At 41.2% G+C, this 26314-nt stretch overlaps 1 protein-coding gene across 2 annotated transcripts; it reads left to right on the forward strand.

Moving 5' to 3' along the window:
• Nucleotides 1-2534: 2534 nt before the first annotated feature.
• On the forward strand, nucleotides 2535-20196 carry hrh2a (histamine receptor H2a). 2 transcript variants are annotated; one of them, XM_050043188.1, is made up of 5 exons: nucleotides 2535-2636; nucleotides 13612-15215; nucleotides 16935-17106; nucleotides 17430-17614; nucleotides 19532-20196. In XM_050043188.1, exons 2-4 carry the CDS (start codon nucleotides 14210-14212, stop codon nucleotides 17437-17439), a joined length of 1188 nt encoding a protein of 395 aa, XP_049899145.1. In that variant the 5' UTR covers nucleotides 2535-2636; nucleotides 13612-14209; the 3' UTR covers nucleotides 17440-17614; nucleotides 19532-20196. The 2 variants fall into 2 exon arrangements, with proteins under 2 accessions (XP_049899145.1, XP_049899144.1); XM_050043187.1 differs by having other exon boundaries at nucleotides 19565-20196.
• Nucleotides 20197-26314: the final 6118 nt, after the last annotated feature.

The following is a 26314-nucleotide window of genomic DNA, read 5'->3' on the forward strand; positions in this document are numbered from 1 at the left end:
GCATATAGCTCAACTAGTTAAACATCAGTTTTTCACTTATGGAGCAAATCAATCACTGTTAAAATAAATTACCAACATCTCCATGCTGTCTAGATGCAATATGTGTATTTTCAGATTTTTGTTTCGATAACTAAATTTTTTACAGTGGTTTGAAATCTGGTTTTCCATGCATAGACGGCTGCTAAACCTACACGTCTGGCTTAGTCAATTTTTGAAGCTACACATGAATTGTCACTGACTAAGTAGCTCAGTGAGATAGAAATTTATTCTTAGTCTCAGAGGTTGTGAGTTCAAGCCTCAGCTGATGCAAAAGGCAGATTGTGTTGCTAAATTCCTAAATGTCTTCCAATTCTTCTGCTTGTTGCTCAGAATTGCCTAAAAATGCCTGGACCCGACTCATCGCTGCGCAGCAGCTATAATTTAGCTTTTTACTTTTGAGAATTGTATTTAGGCTTCAATAACTATGAAAGTGGTGTTCATTTGTGAGGATTGTCTTGCTAAACAAAGTAATTATGTAAGTATCATAAACGTGTGTTTGCCACAGAGGTCTTCTTTTTTTTTCATTAAAGTTTGGTGAGTTTAAATTTTTTTACCATCAGAATTAATTTTATATTTAACACAAAACACAAATATTAGTTATATTTATTTATATTTAGCTTGTTGCTTTAAAATTCCACTTGCCCGGCTTTATTCAAGAAGCTTTTGGATATAGACAGTTTTTTTCGCCATTATCACATGCAGCATTAGTAAGGGATTTCTAAATTTGGCTAAATTTGTCTTGCCTGTTTGCCTGTGACTAACAAATGAGTGATTTCCTTGATAATTATGTCATTACTTTGCAGATCCAAAAGAGGGTGGTAGAGTTCTGAATCATTTTTCAGCTTTTGTTTTATTCCCCTGGCATTACCTCATCTTATCTTATCAAGATAAGCATAGTTTAAACTGTTGACCTAGACTGGGAGCTGTGGTTTAACTTCCCATAATAAAGATTTATAGCACAATGCTAATGGAATTTGAGGTACCACTGCCAACTGCCTCTTTCACACTACCAGTTCAAATAAATGATCTCTTTCCTTACCCTGCCTTGCATGGGAACACTGGGGCCCAAAGGCGTCAAAGCCATGGAACACCCAACTATGGTGTTGGTAGGTGGGAGTGCCAGTCAGGTCACCTCAACCAGCTCAAAAACATCAGAAGGTATGTTGTTATGGAAACACAAGAGCTGTCAACACACTATGGATTTAACAAGGACAGAAAATAAAGGTGAGCATAGAAACATTAACAAGTATGTGCATGCAAGAAGGTGACGCTTGGAAATGAGTGACAGACATTGTGTGCTTTTGAGAGGGAGAGTGCGAGAAAGACAGGCAGGTGGATAAAGAAAGAAGGAGAGAAGGACAGAAGAAAGAAAGAATGATAAAGAAAGATATGTTATCGCATAGTTCAGTGTAGTGGAACAAAACTGGAACCTTGTTGCTGTGACACAAGGAGAAATAAGGGTGGAGCTTGAAAGGTGTGTGGAAAGAAAAAAGTGATAAATGGAACAGGCAGAGATGAAGCGATATGCAGATGAAAGAATGAAAAGAGACAGCGGGCAGAAGGACAGTCTATAACAGAGAGAATAAGGTACAAAAAGACACAAAGAAAGATTAAATTAAGCAGCAGCTAAAATATGAACAAGGCCACAGAAAGAGAGACAGAGCCAAAGACAGACAGAGATGAGACCGATAAGAAAAATGAAGCCAAAAACGGACAAAAGTTATGAAAAGAGATGTGATAATGACTTATGAATGTTAGCCTTCAGCCCAGAAGATGAATTCACATTGGAAAGGATGAAGGAGCCACACCGGAGGCCAAAGCGCATGAAAAATAGATACAAAGGCTGAGTAAAAGGCTGCACCAGAAATAGAAAAGATTGATTTAGAAATCCTTGTGACCTATCGGGTCATTGACATCATGCCAGTGCAACTGGTGCCAGTTCTCATAGATTTATCCGAAAGCCACCCATCTATGAAGCTCAAAAGAGTCGCTGAATTTCTAAACTGTTTAAAGTTTAGAGAGATGTGGTATTTGTGTCAGCATGGGACATGAAAAGAAGAAAAAAAAAAATCTTGAAATACAAGAAATGATGCGTGCATGCATGAATACCATGTCTTTCTGTGTTTTTATCCACTACAAACTTGACTTATTTGCCAGCTCTTCCATTAGGCCTGAATGCAACAGGTTGCTTGGATTATTCAGGTAACACAGGCCGGTCTCCAACGGCAACAGTTTTGCTTTATCGCAGCAGCTGGCACATGCAAGTTAGAAGGCGTGAAGAGAATGGAGGAGCTATTAAAATAATTTCAGGAGCAAATTACCCTGAAGAGACAGAGAAGAATAATAGGAGGAGACGCAGAGAGAGTGAAAGAGAAACAAAGATGGAGAGGGCTATGTGTGAAGTGCTCCCTCGCTTTCTCTCTCTCTCTCTCTCTCTCTCTCTCACTCTCTCTCCTCTCTTTCCCACACACTCTTACACACTCATTACGCACACACTTCACGGGCTGTGGAGACTGAGACTGTTGTTCTCTCGTCTCTCAGGGAGCAGAGCAGAGTAGCGGGGGCAGTCGTCTCAGAGAAGGAAAAGCAGCACTGAGGTGAGTTGATAATTTCCTACTTTATACTTGCTGAAATATATTTAATTTGTCACCACATTTGAATTTGAATGAGTTGTGTGTGTGAAAACACGGTGCATCCAGCTGTGTTTGTGGCGTGACAGCGTAATTAAGTTTGGCTCAATATTTGCTCTAAGTCTGCATTGATTTGCTGGTGTGCATTTCAGCAGCCAAACAAGAATATCAGAGGAAAAGAAATCACACGAGTTACATTCATTCAATATTTGCGAAATATTTAATAAACGCTTCACTTCATTACCAGCACAACTAAATAAAATGTTGCTTAAATCACTTGTTGATATTAGACGGTGGAGCATTTCCTGCTTTTTAGAGTTACAATTTTTAACATTTCAATGCAAAGACAGGAAAAAATAAAAGATATAGATCGAGAAGCAGTGTGTGTGTGTGTGTGTGTGTGTGTGTGTGTGTGTGTGTGTGTGTGTGTGTGTGTGTGTGTGTGCGCGCGCGCGCGGGTACTGACACGCGACCTCTGTCCTCAGCAGACTCACAGCATCAGTTCCTGCCCTGAGTGTTTGTTAGTGCAGTTATGGGGAAACAAGGTCTTCTTCATTTTGTAATTCTCTCTTTAGTGTCGATGCAAATCCATCGGTCTGTGGGTGTGGAGAGTGTGACTGAGTCAATCCTGACCCTGTGAGCATGTGAACTCTGCCCAAGGACAAATATACAAAGGGGTCATTTAATCAGTCCTGGAAATGAGGAAGTGAGATTATTCTGTGTGCATGTCTTATTTATCTTTTATTTGTTGCCACATGTCATACTTTGAAGTTCTACATTTGAACTTGCTTTAAATTCCGATGTGTGAATTTCCATAGTAACACAAAGACGGGCAAACATTTAGATCATTACAGATACATACAAAGACAGACATAAAGAAAGATAGAAAGAAAGAACATAAGAGTGCAGAGGAGCTGATCACTGTTCCTCCGCTCATTTCCTTGTACTTGAGCACAATGGGTATCAGAGTTGCAAATTAGTAGATATGAATAGTTCATTATGATAGGACTTCTCTCTGACTTGCTAAATATAATGATTATATTCTCCACTCTACTGGAGCACTAAGACGGGAAATCTTAATAAAAATTAAATCAAAATTAAAAAACTAATAAAGCCCTCCTAGAGAATTTCATCTTTATTTCAAATGATAATTCACAAGTTTTATACTGGCCGCATCAGGAAAGATAAAAAATGTTCATTGTGATGGTTTTCCTGCTCTGCACTTCTGAGAGATACGAATCATTCAGCCTGTACTGTGACAGCCCTGTCCTTGGGTTTTATGCTGATAAAGTTTGAGGGTTTTTCGGAGCTGGTGCGCTTTATCTTAAATGTTCAGAAATTGTGGCTTTTATTGCTAACGCTAACTAATGCAAATCACTGGTAAAGGATTTGTGTGTTTAAGTTCTACCTTAAATGATTTCATGCTACATATAAAATGACTGATTGATTGATATAAAAAAAAAAAACATTTCCTGAGCCCTCAGTTTGGATTTTGGTAGGTGTGTTTGTTTGCGCTCCATTTAATAATCACCACTGTCTCAGAACATATGATCAGACATTGAACTACCCGTGGGAAGAACATGTACAGTACTAGTCTGTTCATTTTAGATTAAATGTTCTGATTTTGCTTTCTACTCTTCTCTCCATAGAATAAGCGTGAAAATAATTTCCTCTGACTCACTTATTTGTCCGACTGTTGTCTGTCACCTCATCTCCCCCGTGAGTGTAACTCACTCAGGTCGCAATGCTCATCAGAACGCACAGATTTGTTTGGCTAAGTAGCATCAAATGAAATGACGTGTGACATTTCTGGTTGCGAAACCAGTGCTACAAATACTATGCATGTGAAAATTGAAACCGATGTCAAAGTTTAATCAATCATTCTCAATAATTTATTGGTTATATGTCTGGGTCCAGACCCCTGGGAAGGAGAGGGACAGACGGTTAGGAGGGACGTATTTTAGTCATTTTGCTAACGGCGTCCCCCCTCAAATCGCCACCTTGTTTTTTCTTCTGTTGCCGTAAAAAAAGATTTTTTGCAAGTATTATAGGTGAGCAACCAAAGTCAATCTACTATGTCTGCATCAGCTGAAGCCGCCAACAGAAGAGAGAGAGGATGTGGTTTAGTGTCATGATTGGGTCAGAGAACCGTGCATGGTGCTCAACAGTTGCTAAGAAAGTTCCCTATTTAAATAGCTACTAGGAAGTGCAACTGTGAGGTATAACAGAAAATGTGTTGATTCTGGACTTGTGTCAGTCCATACTCCACTTCTGTACAAATATCTGAATGCGTGTCTACTTGAGCCACTTCATACAGAAGCTGTAATGTTTAATAGAGGTATGGTGAGGACAAGACTGACACATTTGAGGGCAAGCCATTATCCCCATGTGACCTGAGCTTGTTTGTGTATGTATGTCTGTGACACAGCAATGCATGCTGTTAGCCTCTATGCATATTTAATGTGTCTGCCCCCCCCCCCCCAATCCGTCTGTGTACCTGTCTGCACTCATGTCTGTCACTCTGCATGTTTCGTTTTCACGCTTCGGCAAGATTCCACAGCTTCCCTCCGCTGGTCAGGATACACAACTGTTACCAAGCAACCCTCCATCCCAGACCACTTCCCTCTTTCTCTCTCTCTCTCTGGGTCTTTCTGTCAAGGACAAAAACAAAGACAAACAGGAAGACAGACGCACACACATACAGACCACCCCCACCACCACCCCCTCCACACACACACACACACACACACACACACACACACACACACACACACACACACACACACAGGCGCGGCACAAAAATGCAGACAGCTATAGATTTCTTTGTAAAAGCAGAGGAAGTGAGTGAGCCAAATATTTTTGCTCAATTGAATTATAATAGGACAACTGAAGCATTCAGATGTCTGATTGCATTATGTCGCTCTGACGGACGCTGCGCGCAGGGACAAAAGTTGCTTTCAACATCTGCCTGCCTGATTTGTCAATATGACAGACCTCACTAATTAAATGTTTACTGACCTAATAACAATTGTGTTTCCCTCCCTTTCTGTTATGCACTGACCTTTTTAACTTCACAACGTTAAACATTCTAAATGGGTCCATTTAATCTGTTTTAATAACAGCTATTAATGTGTTTCTGTAATGCGAACATAAATAGACAGCCGAGATGCATCGCTGTTCACATCTGTGTCTACCATGAATCACTAGCTAACCACTTGTGTTAAGATTTTGTTACTGCCTATGTCACTACGAAAAGGTGTGAGGGCCCTGCGCAGTTATTACGTCCACACTCTTTAGCTGCTCGCTAGCATACTCGGCAGTCATGTAACCGTACAGCTGAAGACATCGCCGTCAGCAGAATTCAACAGGTCTCCCTCCATGGGGCAAAACAATGGACAGGTCAAATGCGTCCAAGACTACCTCCAAACCAAATGGTTTAAGTGCCTGAATCACAATGTGTCTTGGTTGTCATTTACACTTGTATTTAGCGCAGTCCACTTGTGATTGGATCACCTGAGACACATCACGTAATACGAGGTGTAAACAGGCTCTTTATATTCCTGTTGAAATTATTGTTAATGCAGTCACTGTCAGGAAGTAAACAGGGGCCAATGCTGTTATAAAAAGGCAATAATAAGCAAAATAGTAATAAAAAGGTCTATAGACTGAATCACCATGACGTTGCACTAACACCTCCAGGTAGACAACATTTGTTGTAAATTGTGGATATATGTGAAAGGGGAAAAGTTGCTTCTTTCTGTTCTTATTTTCAGCCATAACTTTAAAGATATATAGTTGCATAAGATGGGCCGACCTACCTGACGTTACTGCTGTGCTGATTTCATGTCCTGTGCTGCTCTGCTAGTGTCTTTGATTTAATAATTCTACAATTATGGAAGCTAGACAATGTACTGCTGTGGAGGGGGGTAGCAGCAAACTTATTTTAGTCACTTAAAGAGACCCACTTAAAAAAATAAATATCAGTTTATACACTACATTTTTAATAGGGGATACAGAAAAGGGTTACACAGGCTAATAAATCTAAATTAGTCTATCAAAATTACTAAGGCTAACTGAGCATTGATTGATATGTTTCAGTGGCTACATTTGGCTAGTGGCTACTCTGCAGTGGGCTATTTATACTTTAGCTTAGCAGTGTTGATGGTAAAAGCAAACTAATCTGTCCACACACTACTAAATCCTCTGATTTCTTTCAAGACTTTTACTTTTTTAAATTTGGAATCCATAGCAAACCTAGCTAGGGAGACTCAGAACTAGCCACTGATATTAATGTTTTGCAAAATTTAGAGGAAAAGGCACCAGGCCGTAGCACTTTTAAGCTGACTAAACGTTAAAGCATTTTTTTAAATGCAATAAAGGGCTACACTTTTTTTTTTTTTACTTTTTTTTGTGAAGAATAACTGCAAATCATACAGAATTACAATTGAAACAATACTTTTACTTCCATTTTTTCTTTTCTTAACAAACATCCCAGCAGACCTGCACCTCCCATATTCTGCAAAGTAAATTACTGTTTTTGTCAGTGGAGTTTGGTGGCTTTGAGATAGCGGCTTCAGTTCCCCGTCTGAAAGAGGATGTCTGACAGCAAGATAAAGCTCTGAAAATGTTCTAAACATAGCGATATTTAAACTGATACTGACGGGCCTTTTTATAGGTGGCTTAAAACTAACCAATTGAGGCGGTGTTTGCTCCGTGCAATTTCTTTTTATGTACATGATGTGGGGGTGAGGTTATTTTGAACAAGCCCTGTGATTTGTGCTATATTAAATCTAAAATAAACAACCTACAGCTCTGAGAAAAGGTTCAGAAGATCACAGAATAAACACCAGCTACTGCTGATTTCCATCTTGCGTTTGTCTAATCTTGTGGCCCCTCTGCAGTTGATCATCCATTATCAAAAAATCTTGTAACTGATGGTGTCACTGCGGGTACTTGTGCATGCAGTGCTGCTGACACAAAGCTTTCCACAAATTTCAGCAGCATTACAGAGACAAGGCGAGTGATGTGGTTCAATGAGACATTTCAAGACTATGTCCTACTTCCTACCAACCGCTAGGTGGCAGGTAGGCTGACTGTGAATGAATTTTAATGGGCTGAAGGAATGAATAAGTGAATTAATGAGTGAGCGATTTGCAGTATCTGTGTCTCGTCTGTGGCAGCCGCATAGAAAAAGTTAATTTCACACCTTGCTGACAATTCAGAGCTAATCCCAATATTGCAGTGAGAGGGCAGAATTAATCAGTTTCCTGACCCTGTGTGAAAATAGTCCGACACATCACATTGCATTTGGGACATGATTATTTTGGTTAATGATCGGGCTGAAGAAGAACAGATATTCCTTATCTGTTTATTTCTAAAAAAGACACATCTGGCCGGTAAAAAAAAAAAGGAAAAAAAAAAATCACAAAATGAACACTTGGTATTCAGAGAATCTCACAAATCAGGAAGCAAGCCCCAGCTGAGAGGTAAATAACCTCATTACTCATCTCTGAGCTCAGACCGTGTCTGGTAAAGAGCTACTGTTCCAAGTTCTGTTCTGCCTTGCCTTTCATCTCAATACCCAAATTGGGCTCTTTTCACCAGACCACTTACTGAGTAATGGAAGGTCTAGATGGGGCAGAATGAAACCTCTCCAGCTCATTTGCATCGTTCTCAAGCTGGAGGATGGGAGACAAGAAGAGGAAACTGTCTAGGAGCTCCTTCACTTAATATTTCATCTCCGTTATGTCCACCAACTGTTGCTTGTGACGCTCACATAGACCTGTCCCGGGATGAACCCTTCGTGCACTGTCCTTAACACCACATATGCACATAACATTTTGTTGTCTCTGCACCGAGAAGAGACAACATTTTGTTGTCTCTTCTCGGTGCAGAAAACCACGGAAAGTAGAGCGGCCTTTACATCCTGTGGAAAACACAGCACTCAGCAGTCATTACAATCCATTACAGTCCTCAAAATCCATTACTAAGACATATGTTTCAGGCTGTGTGCATGCACGCCTACATGCGAGTGTGTCTGCGATTGTATATACAGATGTAGCAACACTCACACTTGTTTTCCATTAGGGACAACTAATGAGAAGTTTGTGAAGTAAAACAGATGGTCAGTAATAAAGTAGCAGACTGTCTGAATGAGTGATGCTTTATTTACTATAGGAGGGGATCATACTTCAACATTCAGGCGGATGACTTTTCACTGACTTTCGCTGGGACTTTTTACTGTAACCGTAGACCAGGAAGACTCGGCTTGCTTTGCAATTTTGCAAAATGACAGGAGGCCTGGGGCCAGTTAATAAACAAACATTAAGAATGTAATCAGATAAAGTGAGTAAACAAGGCAAATCCAGTCGCAGCAGCTCCGCACAGATCAGACATCAGACATTCGTGGTGTGGCCTGCACCTCAAACAGGGAGTTGGCTCCTCTGGCATTTTTTTTATATAAATAAGCTCAATTTTATGCGTTTTTTTTTACAATTAAAGTGCACAAAAAATCCCAATGTGAATCAATGTATTATCACTGTGAATTAAAAAATGGTCTGCAGGCCACCCAGCACCCTATCGGTGGGCCAGATAGGGCCTATCTCAGGGGTTGTAAGTTGAGTAACACTGCTGCAGACCAACAGCGACTTGATAAAATAAAAATGCATGTACGTTATTTGCACCACATAAGTCTTGTGCTTACTTGGTGGTTCTTGATAAGTGAGTGGACAGGATTGTTGTATTAATATGGTTCTTATAAAAACACAAATGTTTATGCAAAAATAAACAGGAAACCAATATGGTTGTGCTCTCACACACATGCACTGAAACATGGGAAAAGGAACTAATGCATTTGGCTTAAAGTAGATATCAAGTATGCCTGTGTGAACACACACACACACACACACACACGCACGCACACACACACACACACACACACACACACACACACACACACTCATATACCCTTATGTCCCAGGGTTGAGACTAGGTTACTGAAAAACTTCTAGTGACTGCAACACATGTCCATATGTGGACATTCCTCACAGGCCTGCGCTGGATCCAAGCCAAAAGTCATTCCTACTGTGAGCAAGTGTGTGTGTGTGTGTGTGTGTGTGTGTGTGTTTGTGTGGGAGACAAAGCAAGACAGTGACTGTCAGTGTGAGAGACAGATTTTGCTGATGAAAACAGCAGAAATGTGTGTTCCCGGTGAGTCAGCCTGTGGTTCTGTCAAATATAAAGACCGAGATGTCATGTGCATTTGAGAGCTGCACTTCATACGTTAGTGGCTTTGTTATCAGTGTTTGCGCTGGATGAAGTTCAAAGCAGCGAGTCTGTAACAGAAATGTGTCCACGGAACAAAAGAAGCGAAGATTAGAAGAGTTCAAAGATTAGAGATGGTGGTGTGGTTATCGTAGACCGAGATTTAATTAAAACCTGTCATTCTGTGATTTTCTTGTATCATGTAAGCTAATGCTCTTTCTGCACGTCTTCATGTGAAGCCAGTGGCGTTCACCTCTCCACCTCCCTCTCTCTCGTTGAGGTGATAAGTGAGCGGCTCTGGATCAAATCTGGCAAGTTTCCCAATATCCATTACAGTGTTAGAAAATAGACGAGCAAACATTACCCACCACCCACTGACGCAAACGCATGGATTCCACACACACCGACACGCCGACACCGACACACACACACACACACACATCCTCACTTATCAAGTGGTTACCCTCATTCCACCAAGCACACATTAAAAACTCATGCCCACATGCCATTAATGAGTGAGTTCACAGAGGACAAATAAAACTCCACAAGGTCTAAGAAACAGAAACTTTAAAAGGGAAAGTTCACCCCAAAATCAAAAATACATATTTTTCCTTTTACCCATAGTTTTATTATGGGTAAAATTATTAATCAGAAGGACTATTGATCAATTATTTTTAATCTAGGTTGTTTTAGTGTGTTTGAGTAAATGCTCACTTCCATCTGCACAGTGACGCGGCAAGCAGGTGTAGTTCAGTAGAAAGAAAATAGTTCCTACATGAAACTGCTCACAACGTCATCTGTGGGTTATTTTGAGTAACCGGCTTATGATCTCTAGAAAGAGACATTGTGGTTGAATTTATCATCCATCCATCCATTTTCATCCGCTTATCCAAGGTCAGGTCGCGGGGGCAGCAGGCCAAGCAAAGCACCCCAGACATCCCTCTCCCCAGCAACGCTTTCCAGCACCTCCTGGGGGACCCCAAGGTGTCCCCAGGCCAGATAAGATATGTAATCCCTCCAGCGTGTTCTGGGTCTGCCACAGGGCCTCCTACCAATAGGACATGCCTGAAACACCTCCAGCAGAAGGCGCCCAGGAGGCATCCTGATCAGATGCCTGAACCACCTCAACTGACCCCTCTACTCCGAGCTCCCTCCGGATGTCTGAGCCCATCCACCCCACGGAGGAAACTCATTTCGGCCGCTTGTATCCGCGATCTCATTCTTTCAGTCACTGCCCAGAGCTCATGACCATAGGTGAGGGTTGGAACGTAGATGGATCAGTACATCGAAAGCTTCGCCTTCCAGCTCAGCTCCCACTTCACCACGACGGTCCAGCACAGCACCCACATCACTGCAGAAGCTGCACCAAACCGCCAATCCATCTCACGCTCCTTTCTACCCTCACTTGTGGACAAGACCTCGAGATACTTGAACTCCCTTGCTTGAGGCAGTAATTCTCCCCCAACCCAGAGGGGGCAATCCACTGGTTTAAGTATCACAAGCCAAGTGCCATGTAGTTCCATTATATTGGAGTGAAGGCAAACACTGCTACGGCCGATATCTCCAACACTCATTAAGTCACACTAAAACCTAGACCAGTAGTTCCCAACTGGTAGATGCCAGTCCAAAAGTGGGTGTCGGGTCCATTCTGAATGGACCGCAAGTGACTCAAGTCTGTAGTCTGTAAAAACACACCTTATTTTAAGTGCAGTGAATTTCTGGCACAGGGCTTTTATTTTGAAGTGCCTATTTTGATTTTTGTTATTTCACAGTCTGTAAGATGACAGCAAACTAACTCGATGACATGTCCAAATACAAGCATGACACTGAATGCATTAATCTGTGTAGACCTTGAACTAATGACTGAGAAGAAATCTGGACCCTGTGGCTGCACCAGATGGGAACCACTGATCTAGACTGATAAACAGCACTGCAATACTGTCACCTCAATATCGATAAGAAATTATCTTTTGCCAAAAAGTATTTACTTTACTAGCAGACGTTATTTTTACATGCCATTTGATCAAAAACCTGTCTTTATTATTCATGGGCATTATTTGGTCACTACATTTATTATCATATTCATCAGCTCTAATCATATTTCCCTCATCAGTCAGGCCGAACCGTCCGCCTGAGGCATTGCTACATCAAAATGTTAATCATGTTTAACAATACTGAAACCAAAACAAGACCTGACATCACCTCAGCTGCAGCAGATTGCTCAGAGGCACTAAGCCATGCTGGCTGTTTACACAATTACACATCTTGTCCAAAGCCAAACAAACTACTGTCCTGGTTCATGGTTTTATTACAGATAGATTGGAATTTCCATTAGCTGACTGTGTAAAATGGCAGCTTTACTTTTGCTTGTAATAACTGAATGTTATAAGTAACAAATACCTTTACATTTGACAGTAACTTGCATTTTTTAAGCAGTACTGATACATAATTGTTGTGACTGGACTAACTATTACTGTGGCACTCCCATACTGAATTCTTTACCATGCATGCAAGGCTTGACTTTAGAATCACACATCAACTATGGAGAAGTTTTGTTTCACAACTCAGCAATCAAGCATGCCGGAACTAAATTTAGTTCACGTGCAGATGTGCTTGTAGTGCTGTCCTTTTCAGGACCAATTTTAGTTTTATACCTTCGCAGTGAGGCAAAGGCGAAGGTTTCATTTCAACATGAGGGGTTTGGGGCTCCTCTGCCAGAAAATGATGAAAATGAAACACTTAATTGAATGCATTTTCTTGATTTTTGATGCACTAAGTTGTGCGGTTGCTGCATCAATTTTTGGTGTAACTGTCTTAATTTTGTCAGAATAAAACTCTCTGCTACTTTCATCACACTGGGGAAAACAAATGTCCTAAGTATTGAACGTACCCCCCAGAAAAATGTACAACTATGTAGTGAGGAAAAGGGACAGGTATGGAAAGACAATTTGTGTGTGTGTGTGTGTGTGTGTGTGTGTGTGTGTGTGTGTTTGTGTGCGCCCACAGATCGGCAGTGTCTTGCTTAGTCTTGAGATAAATCTTTTCACACTGTTTATTCGAACCTTATCACAGAACAAAAACTGTGTCTCAACATAAGTCTTCAGAGTTTACTCGATCCAAAAGCAGATTTTTTCAACTTTTTCCAACAAGCTGTAAATCATTCTGACAGTGGGTGCTAATTTATCATTTTTATCAGCTGCTACAAACCTGTCGCCAAATCAGCACTTCATATATTTAGTTTTGTTTTACTTGATTTCTTTATATTCTCCATTCTCATGTCAGTTTGTGACTGTGTTTGTCCAATAATATTTTGAATAGTCTACATTAGTTGATTTCATCGTTTGGTGCACTGTATCAGTCCATAGATGGAAAAAAGAGGCTCAGAGGTCAAAGATTTTTTACACACTCACAAAGACACATGCACTGATAAATAACTGTCTCAATATTTTACACTTAAGAGTAATGAGAATGTACCCATAGGTGTTTTTTTTCATCCAGTCATAGTTGTTTTATTTCAATACATCAACTATAAATTATAAACTATGTATTAAAAGTTACAGTTATAACCTAACCAAAATGAATTAACAGCTCTTTGTTGTGTGTATGCATGGCTATGCAGTACTAACTACAGGAACCACTGTGCTGATTACTAACTGTGTTTTTCATCTCTGTCCACTAGGTGTCACCGCAGCCATAGAAGATGGTGCTGAAGCCAAAATGAGACCATGGACCACCACGACTCAGCAACACAGACAGGAAGCTGTTCAACAGCCATCACAAATATTTCGACAGCCAGGCGTACTGCTAATTTAGTAATTCTCAGGAGCAGCATTTATTAAAAATGTTGTGCGACCATATTCCTGTAGTAGTTGTTTTGATGAATATTGTCATGAGTGCTGGTGTGGTCAAGTCCTAGGAGAGTTAAAAGCTATGGTTCAGGCCCAGCAAGAACAGCAAACTGTCAAGTAAATTAGAAACGAAGAGGAAATATTGGGAGAAAGACGCTGAGGGATCAAAAGGGCCAAGATCTTAAGTCACATTTGACCATGGAGACCCTGAGATTAGATTGTATGCACCTTAATAAATGGGAGCACTCGGGCGCTCTGCGTGAACATATTTAATAACATTATATGCGAGCCTAAGGCTCATTATGTGAATGTCCTCTTTGCAAAAAAAGTGAGACCTCACATCGAGTTTAAAACTAAAAAGTAACAATGGTTCACACAAAGCTCCAGTGATGACGTCATCAGATTGTCTCCAGTGAAGCACCAGCGATAATGTTGTCACAAGTGCTGTTGGGTGCCATACTGTCCCTCCTCATCCTTCTGACTATCGGCGGTAATGTGCTGGTGTGCCTGGCTGTCTGCGCCTCTCGACGCCTCCGCTGCCTCACCAACTGCTTCATTGTGTCTCTAGCTGTGACAGACTTGCTGCTCGGCCTCTTGGTTCTCCCTTTCTCCGCCCTCCTCCAGCTCACCAACGAGTGGCCGCTCGGCCCATCCTTCTGCAACTTCTACATCTCCATGGATGTCATGCTGTGCACTGCCTCCATCCTCACCCTCCTGGCCATCAGTGTGGACCGCTACCTGGCAGTGACCATGCCTCTGAGATATGCCTCGCTGGTGTTGCCATGGAGAGTTGCTGTGGCCATGGCCAGTGTTTGGACAGTGTCCGTGGCCGTGTCTTTCTTGCCCATCCAAATGGGGTGGAATACTGTAAATGGCACGGTGCAGAACTACGGGCCTTGGGCTCAAGAGGGGAGATGCCGCTTTGAGCTGAACAGACCCTATGCCCTCACTGACTCTCTACTGACTTTCTATCTGCCTCTGGTGGCTATGTGCTGGACCTACCTCCAAATACTTCGGATTGCACGGGCACAGGCCAAACGCATTGTCAGTGCCCGACCCAATAGCAGCACGAGTAACAACTGCAGGAACAATCCTTCCAGCAGTATCACTTTGGTTACCAGTATTACAGCAGTGGCTCTGCGGGAGCACAAAGCCACAATGACACTGGCAGCAGTGATAGGGGCTTTTGTTGTATGCTGGCTGCCGTATTTTATCCTCTTCACAGTGTTGGGCCTGGAGGAGAATCCAGACCCAAGCAAAGTACCATCATTCCCTGTTGTGTTGTGGCTGGGTTACACCAACTCAGCCTTTAACCCTATCCTCTATGGAGCTCTCAACAGGGACTTTAGGTCAGCCTACAGTCATCTACTGAGATGTCGATGCCCTTCTTACAGTGGGTGGAGGTGCCGACAGCCATCTCCCACTGTGACAGCAGGTAAAGCTGTAGAAAGCTTAAAGGAACAGCTCATTCCAAAATCACAACGTCCTATTTTCCCTCTTACATGTATGTTATTTATCCATCTTGATTAATTTGGTATGAATTTCCAAGAGTTAGAGATATCAGATATCTTTCTCTCAAATATAATGGAGCTACATGGCACTCAGCTTGTGGTGCTCAAAGCACCCAAAAAATACATTTGAAAAACTCAACAGCAATGTCTCTTTCCAGAAATCATGACCTGGTTACTCGAGATAATCCACAGACCTTGTTGTGAGCAGTTTCATGTAGGAACTATTTTCTTTCTATACCCAACGACCGTATCACTGCACAGAAGGAGGTGTGCAGCTGCTCATAGACGAGAGGCTAATGCTTGTGTAGGGCTGTACTGGGGATTAAATTTCCCCTGCTGTGATTGAGGGTGGCTCAACAGTGGGATATGCGATATTAACGTAATTTTTTGTTGATTTTGGGAATTATGTTATTTATCTTGATTTTAGAGCTTTGTAAATAAACTTTATTGTTAGGCTGTTATTAGGTATATTGCTGCTTTTTAAATGACAAAGATGATGCAGTTTTGAACCAAATTTAATTCTTGTTTGTTGTTTAAAGCAAAAAAAATATGAGAGTAATAAAGTGCAAAAAGGGACGCAGCATTTTCAGCTGTGGTTGCCTCTGGTTGCTGTCATACTGAATATCCACGGAAGTAAAGATGTCCGCACAAGGAAGAGCACGTCCTCCGGATGAAGGGAAGGCTGAAGCAGGTGGGAAAAAAGGATGGACCCATCAGTATGTGTGGGTTCAACATTCATTTGTCCTCCGGTGTTGCTGTTCAGCGATGTGATGGTTGATCTTTGTGATATTTGTCCCAACCCTCCTCCTCTGTGTGTGGACAGCTGTGTGAAAAGTGACAGTGACGAGAGGCTGCAGTGTTTTACACAAAGTTGAATAATTATGTTTCAACTCTCAGCGACCAGACAAAAACGCCAAACGTGCAGCACTCAGCAGCTAATCATGCTGCTGGCATTTGTAGCATAGTATAAATATGCAGTTCTCCCATAAAAAAAGAAAGAAAAAACATGTAGATAGCCAACATCGAACATATTAATGTTATCGTGACAGCCCTATGCTTGTGACAACGCGAGAAACAAACATTAATGGTGTCCTCCCCGGCTGAGCTGTAATGTTAGCAAGCTCAGTGGTGCTGGGTGTGTTAGCAGTAAATGCATGCTTCCTTCTGCGCAGTGATACAGTTGGTGGGTGTAGTCAGTTAGAGAGAAAATAGTTCCTGTATGAAACTGCTCACAACAAGGTCTGTGGATTATCTTGAGTACGCAGGTCATGATTTCTGGAAAGAGACATCGCTGTTGAGTTTTTCAAATGTATTTTTCTGGCACTTTGAGCACCACAAGCTGAGTAACATCTGGTTCCATTGTATCCAAGAGAAATCAGACATCTCTATGGCTGTTATCTCCAACAATCAGCAACTAAATCCAAATAATTACATTAATAAACAGCATTACAGGAAAGAGGGGAAATATGTGTTTTTGATTTGGGGCTGAACTGTGCCTTTAAAGTGCACAGGTAAATTTACAGTTTCAGAATTAGTTTCATTTGTTTATGACCAACACACTGTTGCAACCAGTGTGAATACATTATTTGTTCTCATCCTGTTCCTCCTGTTTTTATTCTTCCTGTTTGTTCTCCCCCTCTCAGCCAGAGAGCAGCTTACAGAGGTGACACTGCTGTGTGGCCACACCCCCACCACCTGCAGGGCAGGTCTAGCAGAGCAAAACTTTATGCTTCAAGAAATGAACAGCGGGACATCCACAGCTACTATCCAAATTGCAAATGGCACTGCTGCCACAGATGTCAATGGCAATGAAAGGTAAATTATAATCAGCAAATACTTATCCTGTCCATGACTGAACATGATACAGAGACATTAATGTCAGCAGTAGAGTTCTTGAATGCAGTCGTGACTCAAAACTCATCAATTATAATTCAACTACCTTAAAAAGAGTGATACTTCATATTCAAATTAGGGTGAGACAGGACTGTCATCAAGTGCATTATGCTGGATGTGACATGTTGCTCTCAGTAGCTTATTGCACTGCTTTATATATTTTATCTCTGTCTTACTATAAAACACAAAAGCTAAATCAGTCACACACAAATGTTCTACTTCTCTAACCTTTTCATTCATTGCAGGTCGTGCTGAGCCTGTGCTGGTGAGGTGGGTGCTGTGTTCACTGTACCGCGGCTGCAACCAAGAACCAGAATCCATCAGCCCAAGAGGAAAAGAGCAACAGACAGACAAAAAGATGGACAGAGATTTACAGCTCCTCTACTTGGAAGCCCTCAGCGCCGCAGTAGGAGCACCCATAATACACCACGTAAGTAGATATACACACTGACATCCCCATTGCCAACACAGAGCATGTCAGGCCCAGAACAAATGAACTGTGACACACAGATCCTCACAGTGTCTTTCACAGTGCATCAGGCCATATGGCAATATGCTTATTAGGCCAAGAAATTTCCTTTCAGCACAGAGGAGATACATTATCCAGTTTCACATCCTGCTCTCGTTTCTTTGTATCGACTAAGTGGTTTGCTCTTTGTCTGCGCTGCTTTGTAAAGTGTTTATTAGTTAAAGCAACAGAAAAACAAAAGTAGATTTTGTTGCTTCTTGACTACAAATACATTGTGAAGGCTCTCTGGTAATTGCCGCATTCAATCTTGAGATCAGTAAATGCACTTTAAAGTGGAAACAGACAACTTTTTAATTTTCTTACACAGTTCTGTTGTTTCACCGTCCACCATTTCCGCTACTGGTCATAGTATCTGCACAGAAGTTACACTGTTAATCTTACGTAACTAGGGATAGCTACCGGGGAAAACAAAAGAGTTATCATCTTCTTGTTTTGGTTGTGCAATGGTTTAAGAAATGGCTTTGTTCCCTCAGGAGATCGTACCCGGTGGCAGAAAAAATTGCAGAGTGGGGTGAGGCTTATAGGGAACCACTGTGCCATTATTCAACAGCCATTACATTGTGCAATCCACATTTACTTCATAAGGGCAAGTTAAAGCAAAAATGTGTCAATTGCCACTTAAATACATAAAAAGTGCAAAGTCAAACAACACTTATCAAAATTCACCATGTGAGCCAACATGAGCACTGTGTTATGATACTTGTCATACCAGTATATGATATTACGCTTGTCAAGGGAACTACTTTTGTTGGACAATTTATTGTCCCAAAAATAATTGTGATAAAAAATGTTATTGTTAATTTAAGACCATTTTATTCCACCTATATGATGACAATATAACAGTATAATAATGTATGAAAACCATCAAAGAGCAATAAGCATTAAATTAAGAATATTCTGATACTGGAATTGGAATGTGGAAAAAAATACAACTGAAATTTTTAAAAATGAATAAAATACAGAGAAATATATCATGTTCTTGTTTGTTTTTTTCCTGCTCATTGACCTTAGGTGCTGCACCCAAGTCTCATAATGGCCATAAAGACTCTGCTGTTTACTCTGGCATCATGTTGGCTAAAACTTTGGTGATATTGTTATGGAAACAAATGTTCATGTAAGCCCAAAGGCAATATCATATGATTTATGGACATGGCCTTGATAATATTTGCTGACCTTGATAGGTTCATAACGGAAATATTGTGACAGGCCGACTGAATATAGTCAGACACACGGAAAAGAAACAAACTAATGATGCCTTGTCATGTCTTTAAGAGGAGAGATCCTGACAGCACTCGCACAGGAAGCTAATTTTACATCTCACAACTACTGTATTCAATTGGGAAAGATTTTTTTTACAGATAATACTGCAAATAGTGGATGATCGTTTTCACAAAAAAAAACAAGGTGGCTTCACTGTAACCAGGAGAAATTATTGTTATTTATTTTTTATTGTTAATTTCTCTACTTTATCTAAACTTGCTTACTTTTGCATAATTAAAAATATTTTATTTTTTATTGTCTTTACAGCTAAAGAAATATAAAAAGTACTGTCTCTTAAAAATAGTATTATTACAGCAGTTTCTCAGCAATATTTTTTGTACGTGCACACAACCTTTAACCCCCCTGGCACCCACGTTAACCTCCTACAACATTAAAGTTATTGATGCAACAAACTGACTTGTCTCTCTACCAAGATTAGGAGCTCATCCACACTCACCATGGTGGTTATTAAGTGAATGATTCTTTCCTTTCCTTCCGCATATTGTTCCCCCAAAGTCATTGAATCCTCTCGATTTGTGTGTCTCTTCCGCCTGTTAGTAACCACTCTCTCTGTAATTCAACAAACAACAGTGGGACAAAATGGGACCTCAGCAACTCCACACCTCATCAGCAAGAACCAACTGTGCGCAGACAGCCGGCCTCCACCCGTCCAGGACCGAACAAGTGATGATGCTTCTATGTGGATGGAGCTAAGTTGTCTAACAAAATCCTTCCACTGCAGCCAACCAACACACAGAGCAAAACATGGCCCTGATATGCTCTTCATCTAACTGTGAATAGTACTGAAGCTCTGGAGAACTAAATGAGACCAGCCCGATAACTTGTTGGTCATCAATTTAATGAACTTTTTTTTTTATGCTGACTCAAGGGTGCACTCCAGTGGAAACACAAAGTATCACAACTTTAACCTGGACAAAATAAATGGAAATGTTTCACAACATGAGAGAATGGAAGAGAAAAAGTGATAAATGGACTTTTATTATTATCACTTTATGTAAAATGTGTTGTGACATTTGAATGTGTAGCATTTAATGTTATGTGTCTATTTCGAAGAACGCAGATCGTGTCTCTGCTGTTGCTCACTCAGTGGCATAAAGCTAGCAAATGTATTGTATCATACTGTAAAAGTAACTGAGAACTGTTTCTACAAAACAGAAAATTACAACCATACTGTACCAATAAAGGGCAGCTTAAATAAAGACTATAATATATACTACCATTCTCGGAGGCAGTACGGATGTGCTGTAGTTAAGTATGGATGGGGATTATCATGTGGGATGATGCAGAAAACACCATACGAGTGGTAATACGAGTACATTGGAAACAATTCATCACAGCTGTCAGCACACATTGCCTCAAACTATTGCCACATTAACACTTAACCTTCTCCATACTTCAAGCTATTTCCTTTGAGGACTGACACTGAAGTGTACATAATATCCATCTGCATGTCAGGTACTGGCTGGAAACAAGTGATGGAGGTGGTTTACAACCCATTCAACCACATGGAAACACTTATTTGGTATTTATAACAACTAAGGTAGACATTTCTTCAGTTCGGCTCGACAGATTTTACTCTAACTGTCTCTCCTGTCTGCCAGGAAGTGATTCCTTTCTTCCATGACTACGTTGTAAAATATGAGGGAGGAAATACACAGTCCTCAGTCAGACAGAGACACTTCTGTCAATCCTTTAACTATTTATAGAAAATGGTTTTACAGTTTGATTTGGTGGAAAGGGCTCTGCTCTTTATGAGTTATGGTAGAGAGTCATAGATAGACAAAAACATACATTAACATTAAAGCTTGGCAACAACAAAATACCACACCTTGAATCATATCAAGGAGGAGTATGCACAGTGGAGAGCCAACTGAAACCCTGATGCACATGTGCAAAATGTAGAATTTATTATACCATCAACAATACTCGATGCCTCTTTCGATACCACAGCAAAAAGACAAGTCCTCGGCACACAAAATACTAGGATAATCTTGGTTTTTTTGCACGCAGTCCTGGTACAGAAAAAGTCACTGAACACACACCTCCAGTGTGGGTGCGTTACTGGAGAGAATGTCGTAACAGCCACAGGTAGGGGTGTAGCACTGCTGTAGAGCATCAGCACAGGGCTTTTTTCTCCAAGTGAGGAAATAGAATATTTCCTATAATCTGGTTGAAATTCATACACATTTTTTATGTGCTTGAGGATCCAATCATCATATAAAAACCAGTGTAATGTTCAATGTTGTCATGTTGACATTTAAGGTGTGTCAATTGATTCAAAACATCAATTCATGTATTGAGTGACATGAAAACATTCTAACTTAAAAATTGCTGGTGATTCAGTGAACGAGTGATCGTGTTAGCCATTGACTCTCAGCCAAATGCATCGTGTTTGGTCATAGTGTGACAGCAGTTAAAAACATGAAGTTATTACTTATGGGCGGGGATGCCATCTTGGATCATGCTCTGTTACCTGTGCCTGTTAGGAAATGGTATTTGGACAAACTACTTTCGATAAACAACACTGAATCATATGACTTTGAAGCCCAAGCCTAGATTACAGACCCTGGTGCAGTACCACCACATTGTAAACTACTTTGTTTTTGGACTGAGTGCAAACACTTTGGTAGCAGAGAAAACAGAGTGCATTCCTCAGATGACGGTGCTCACATCCCACATGGCATGACGTACCTTCATGTTCTCTACAGCTGCTAACTGTTAACTAGTACACACGAAAAGGCAGCAAAAAAAAATCTCTTTATTTGATAGTTACAGTTGACGAATATAGCCTATGTAAACTCATAACCATAGGCACAGTGTTACCAGCAAAACGAGCTACAACTTAACGGTGCATGCATGTGTGTGCGTCCAACTCATTCGTATTCTGACCTCATCACATATAGACGTTTAGTCATGGACTTTCCACATCAAGATACAACGTACAAGGTGCCCTGGGTGCGTTGGTTGTTGACGTTCCAGGACGCTGTGTCAACTTTAGCCTGTTACACGCATCGTCTGTTTTCAAAATACTCTTACGTTTTCACAGGAAATGTACAGTTTGCATACAGTCTCTTTCAAAATAAACGTACTACGGCGGTACGACAACGTATTAACGTTTTTTTTACTTCAACAACAAACGCATGTGGTTACGTTTTGCCAACATATGCGCGTGGTTGGGTTTAGAAAAAAAACAGGATCTGGCTTTACAATCTTACGTAAAGCCAACATCAGCCTCCTGGGTGAAAGTCGGCGGTTGTTTGACCCACCAGCCCTACACGGACTTTCGCCACCTTAACTTTCGTCGCGTGTCCCCCTGATGCCGCCAGGCGCCGTTCAACTATAATGCCGACTGGCTGTGTATCATGTCACCATGAAAGGATAGCTTTATTCATCAGTGTCTGACACGAGAAATCACTGACCGAGCGCCAAATTTCAACAAGTTTGGAGTGAGACCAGGTTGGTGCATCACAGGTGCACTCTGGCACTTAAATAAATGGCAATACACTCCTGGCCACGGGTTGAGGACATTAACATTTTCCTCTCCGTTGTTTTATCTGTGCAGCATTGGTTTGGAAACCTGACTGTAGATCTGTTTTTGATAGCTTTGATACTGTCAAATGCATAATTAACTGTAATCGTATCATGTTAAGCATGTGGTATCTATAAAGTATCAATACTTTATATACACACATACATCATCACACTTCTAGACAACAAATTATAGCGTTGCTTTCAAACAGTTCACAGTCAATGTTTTGAGCAATATTTATTCATTACCCTCATGAAAAACCTCAAAATTGTGTCTTTTTTTAATGCTGTGTACGGAGCTATTTTGTTGAACAGAAGGGTAACGGGACCGTATCTTTAGCCTGGCAGTTTGTAAAATACAGACATACAACTACAAGGACGTAACATAAAGAAACATAAAGAACAATTTCTCACTAAAGAGACTGTGACTCTGAAAGATACTCACTTAACTTTGGCTGTAGCGACCACTGAAGCCTCTTATTAGGCTCAGATGAACGTTAGGATGCATCTTTGCACGGAACAAGGACTCGATTTAGTCCCCAATCACTTACAGTGTATCAGCGCTAGAAGGGATTACTTCTTGGGGAGGAATGATTACAGTGAACAACTCTTTCCATGCACTGAGTAGTGAGTATTTTATTAACATAATAACAAACAATGTATCATTTAAGTGCCTTTAAAAAGGCTTTTAAAAAATCTGACTCACAGTGAGAGGAAAATGACAAACAGATGCAGTAAATGTTTCATTTGGGGTTTTTCATGGCTGAAAACCAAAGCAGTTAATAACTCAGAGAGTTGGTCTTATCTGTGCTCCGTCCGCTCTAACTGAAAGACATTTATTATGCTTTCATCTCCTTGAGTGCCTCTGTTGCTACATAAACATCATACATGTGTCTCTTGGTAATTCTGGTCACTCGCGACTCGTCTCCATCTCCTGACCATCGACAGCTCAAACGACATGAAAACCATTCATCATTGCTTCTTTAACATCAGATTAATGTGGGGGGGAAACAAAACATATGGACTCTCTTTCTGTCACTCTCACTCACACACACACACACACACACACACACACACACACACACGCACAAATACAGTACACACACCCGACTAGCTCTGTATAAGCTATCAATCATAGATATTGTCATTATTCAACTGTGTCATCGACAAGCCCCTCTCCTTCTTCTTCTCTCTCTTGCCTCTGTCTTTGTCTCTCTTTCTCCCTTTTTCCTTTCCTCCATTCTCTCTCTCTCTCTCTCTCTCTCTCTCTCTCACACACACACATACACACACACACACACAGAAGAGAGGGCATCATGAATCATAAATCTTATGAATGCCATCTAAAGACTGTTCAGCGCTATGAGAAAGAGAGATGATTGATAGATGTGAGTGACTGTGGCGAAAGCAAAGAAGATGGCCAGAAGGTTGTAACCAGCAACACCGAGGTCAGAAACCGCATGTCAGGGGTCAAACGTATCGGAGGAGGCACAATATGTCCAAGAANGGGGGGGGGGATGCTGCCACAGTGAGGCTAAAGCCATAACTCATCTTTTATTAAAAATAATGAAAAAAACTTAATGAGTTAATAATATCATGGAGAAAGAGATGGGGAGTGAGACAGAGATGAAGGAAGGGACGGGAGGACGGAGGAAAGGAGAGGAGGAGAAGAAAAGGAAATGAGGAGGGAGAAAACGACGGAGATATAAAACAGAACGGGGTCAACGCGTGTCTCTTTTCACCCTTTGGTCATTTATTCCAGTTTTCAAAGTTCACACAAGATCCATTACAGCAGCAGGGACAATCATAGCAGTCCCCCTCTTTCTGCCGACCTAAATCCCAAAGCCTGCTTGGTAATTAAAGGCACTTAACAACCAATTAACAGTGATGAGCTAAATTAGCAGGATATTGTCTCCTTTGACTAGGCTACTGCATTATCAGTGTATTGAAACAGCGATGAACAAACCTCAGTGGCCCGTGTTTGCATGTAGGCAAATGACGGATTAATTACTATTAAAACATCAGCATCTTAATGAGCTTGGAAACAATTAGAGAGGTCGTTAGCATGTGGAGAGCGGCTGAGAACAGAGGAAGGGGGGAGCAAGCGCAAAACAAGAGAGAAATCTTCATTGGGAAGCAATACTGATTAAATGGACGCACGGTCGCACTCATCGCCCAATATCCGCGGACCTATTAAATACATGACATCACCATTTGTCTTTTCTACCATCAAGCTACTTTTCTCCTGCCATTATCTTTCCCCCTTCTTCTCCGGCTTCCCCAACTCTCTGCCTTCGCCTCGCCTCTCATAAAAAGCCTTTTTCTTGCTCTTCCACTCCTTTCTCTACTTTCTGCTTTTTCACTCCCATTTCTTCCTTCCCTCCTTCATGCTTGGGGGGCACAGTCCTGTGAAGGAATTTAATATGCAACTTTTATATGAGAAACCAATCGCATACGTCTGGGTCTATTGGGCTCGCAATCTATCGGCCCGGACGGCTAATGCAATAGAGAGAGCCGGGGCTATTTATCACACGGGGAGCTATCTTTTCCTCTCTCTCCCTCTCTCCCACTCTGCCCTCGCTCTCTCTGTCTTTATTCAAGCCCAGATTCCTGGCTGCCACTAAATCAGGCCAACTATGAGCTATGGCTGCCCAGAGGGCATCTCCTCTTTTATAGGGGGATTTGGATTTTGTATCTACTGGTTCCTCAGTGGTCGTTGAGACTGTGCTAACGGAAGCTATAAACATTCGGCAAACAAAAGGCAACCACTTAAATGTCCCTCCATCCCCACTGTAATGATCATGAACGTGCCGAGATATATAGAGGGATGCATAAACCTGATGAATAAGATATCATTGGCATTTACAGTGATGCTGTAAAGATTTGTTTCGGTGCTTCAGACAGAAACACATGCAAAGACTACACATGAACAGACGTGTGCGCACACTTACTGTTATAGTAACGTGCTATACAGACTGAATCACAATGTTTATTTACAGTAACTTCCAGGTTGTAAACCCCTGCATCACGTACATAAATTCAAATGCCGCTGGGCAAACGCTGTCTCAGTTGGTTCGATTTTAGCCACATTAAAAAGGCCACCTAAAACAATCAGTATCAGATTAAGTGTACACTATACTTAGAATATTTTCACTGCTTTACCTTGCTGTCAGACAGCCTTCTCCGACGGGGAACTGAAGCCGTTATCTCAAAGCCTCCAGACTACACTGACAAAAATTCATTTTACTTTACAGAACAGGGGAGTTGCCCGCCTACCACTGCCTCCATCAGCTTACTGAGGAAGGTAAAGCGGTGAAACTATTCCAAATAAAGCTTACACTTATACTGGTGTTGTTTTTTTAGATGGCTGAAATATATTTTGCTGCGGCCCCTATCCACAGCAATACATTGATTAGCTGCGGTTTATCAATAACGCTAGCAAGGTGACACAATACATAAAATACAGCACAGCAGAAACGTCAGATCGGTCCGACCACTGTGTTTAAAGGAGCTATATGTAAGAAATCTAAAGCAAATAGTCGTAAAATCCTCCTAATATGTCACAGAGACTAAGGAATAATGTTCATATAACATACTGATCTCACCGACAACAATAGTACAGCCAGAATATTTGCATGTAAAAAACATTTTTACAGTCCGCAAATCATGTTTATGTTTTGAATTTGTGTTTTGGCCTGTTGCGCCACCCACCGCCGTCTACCAGTCACACAGTCAGTAGAGTCTCAGCATCAGTTACAGTTATGACTGAGCTACAAGCAGCACAGCAAGCAC

This window comes from Epinephelus moara, chromosome 4 (assembly GCF_006386435.1).
Source record: "Epinephelus moara isolate mb chromosome 4, YSFRI_EMoa_1.0, whole genome shotgun sequence".
In the NCBI taxonomy this organism is placed as follows: domain Eukaryota; kingdom Metazoa; phylum Chordata; class Actinopteri; order Perciformes; family Serranidae; genus Epinephelus; species Epinephelus moara.

Coding starts and splice junctions, on each gene's coding strand:
- hrh2a (XM_050043188.1), top strand. CDS start 14,210: ATGTTGTCACAAGTGCTGTTGGGTGCCATACTGTCCCTCCTCATCCTT. Junction 15,216..16,934: donor ATCTCCCACTGTGACAGCAG/GTAAAGCTGTAG, acceptor TCCCCCTCTCAG/CCAGAGAGCAGCTTACAGAG.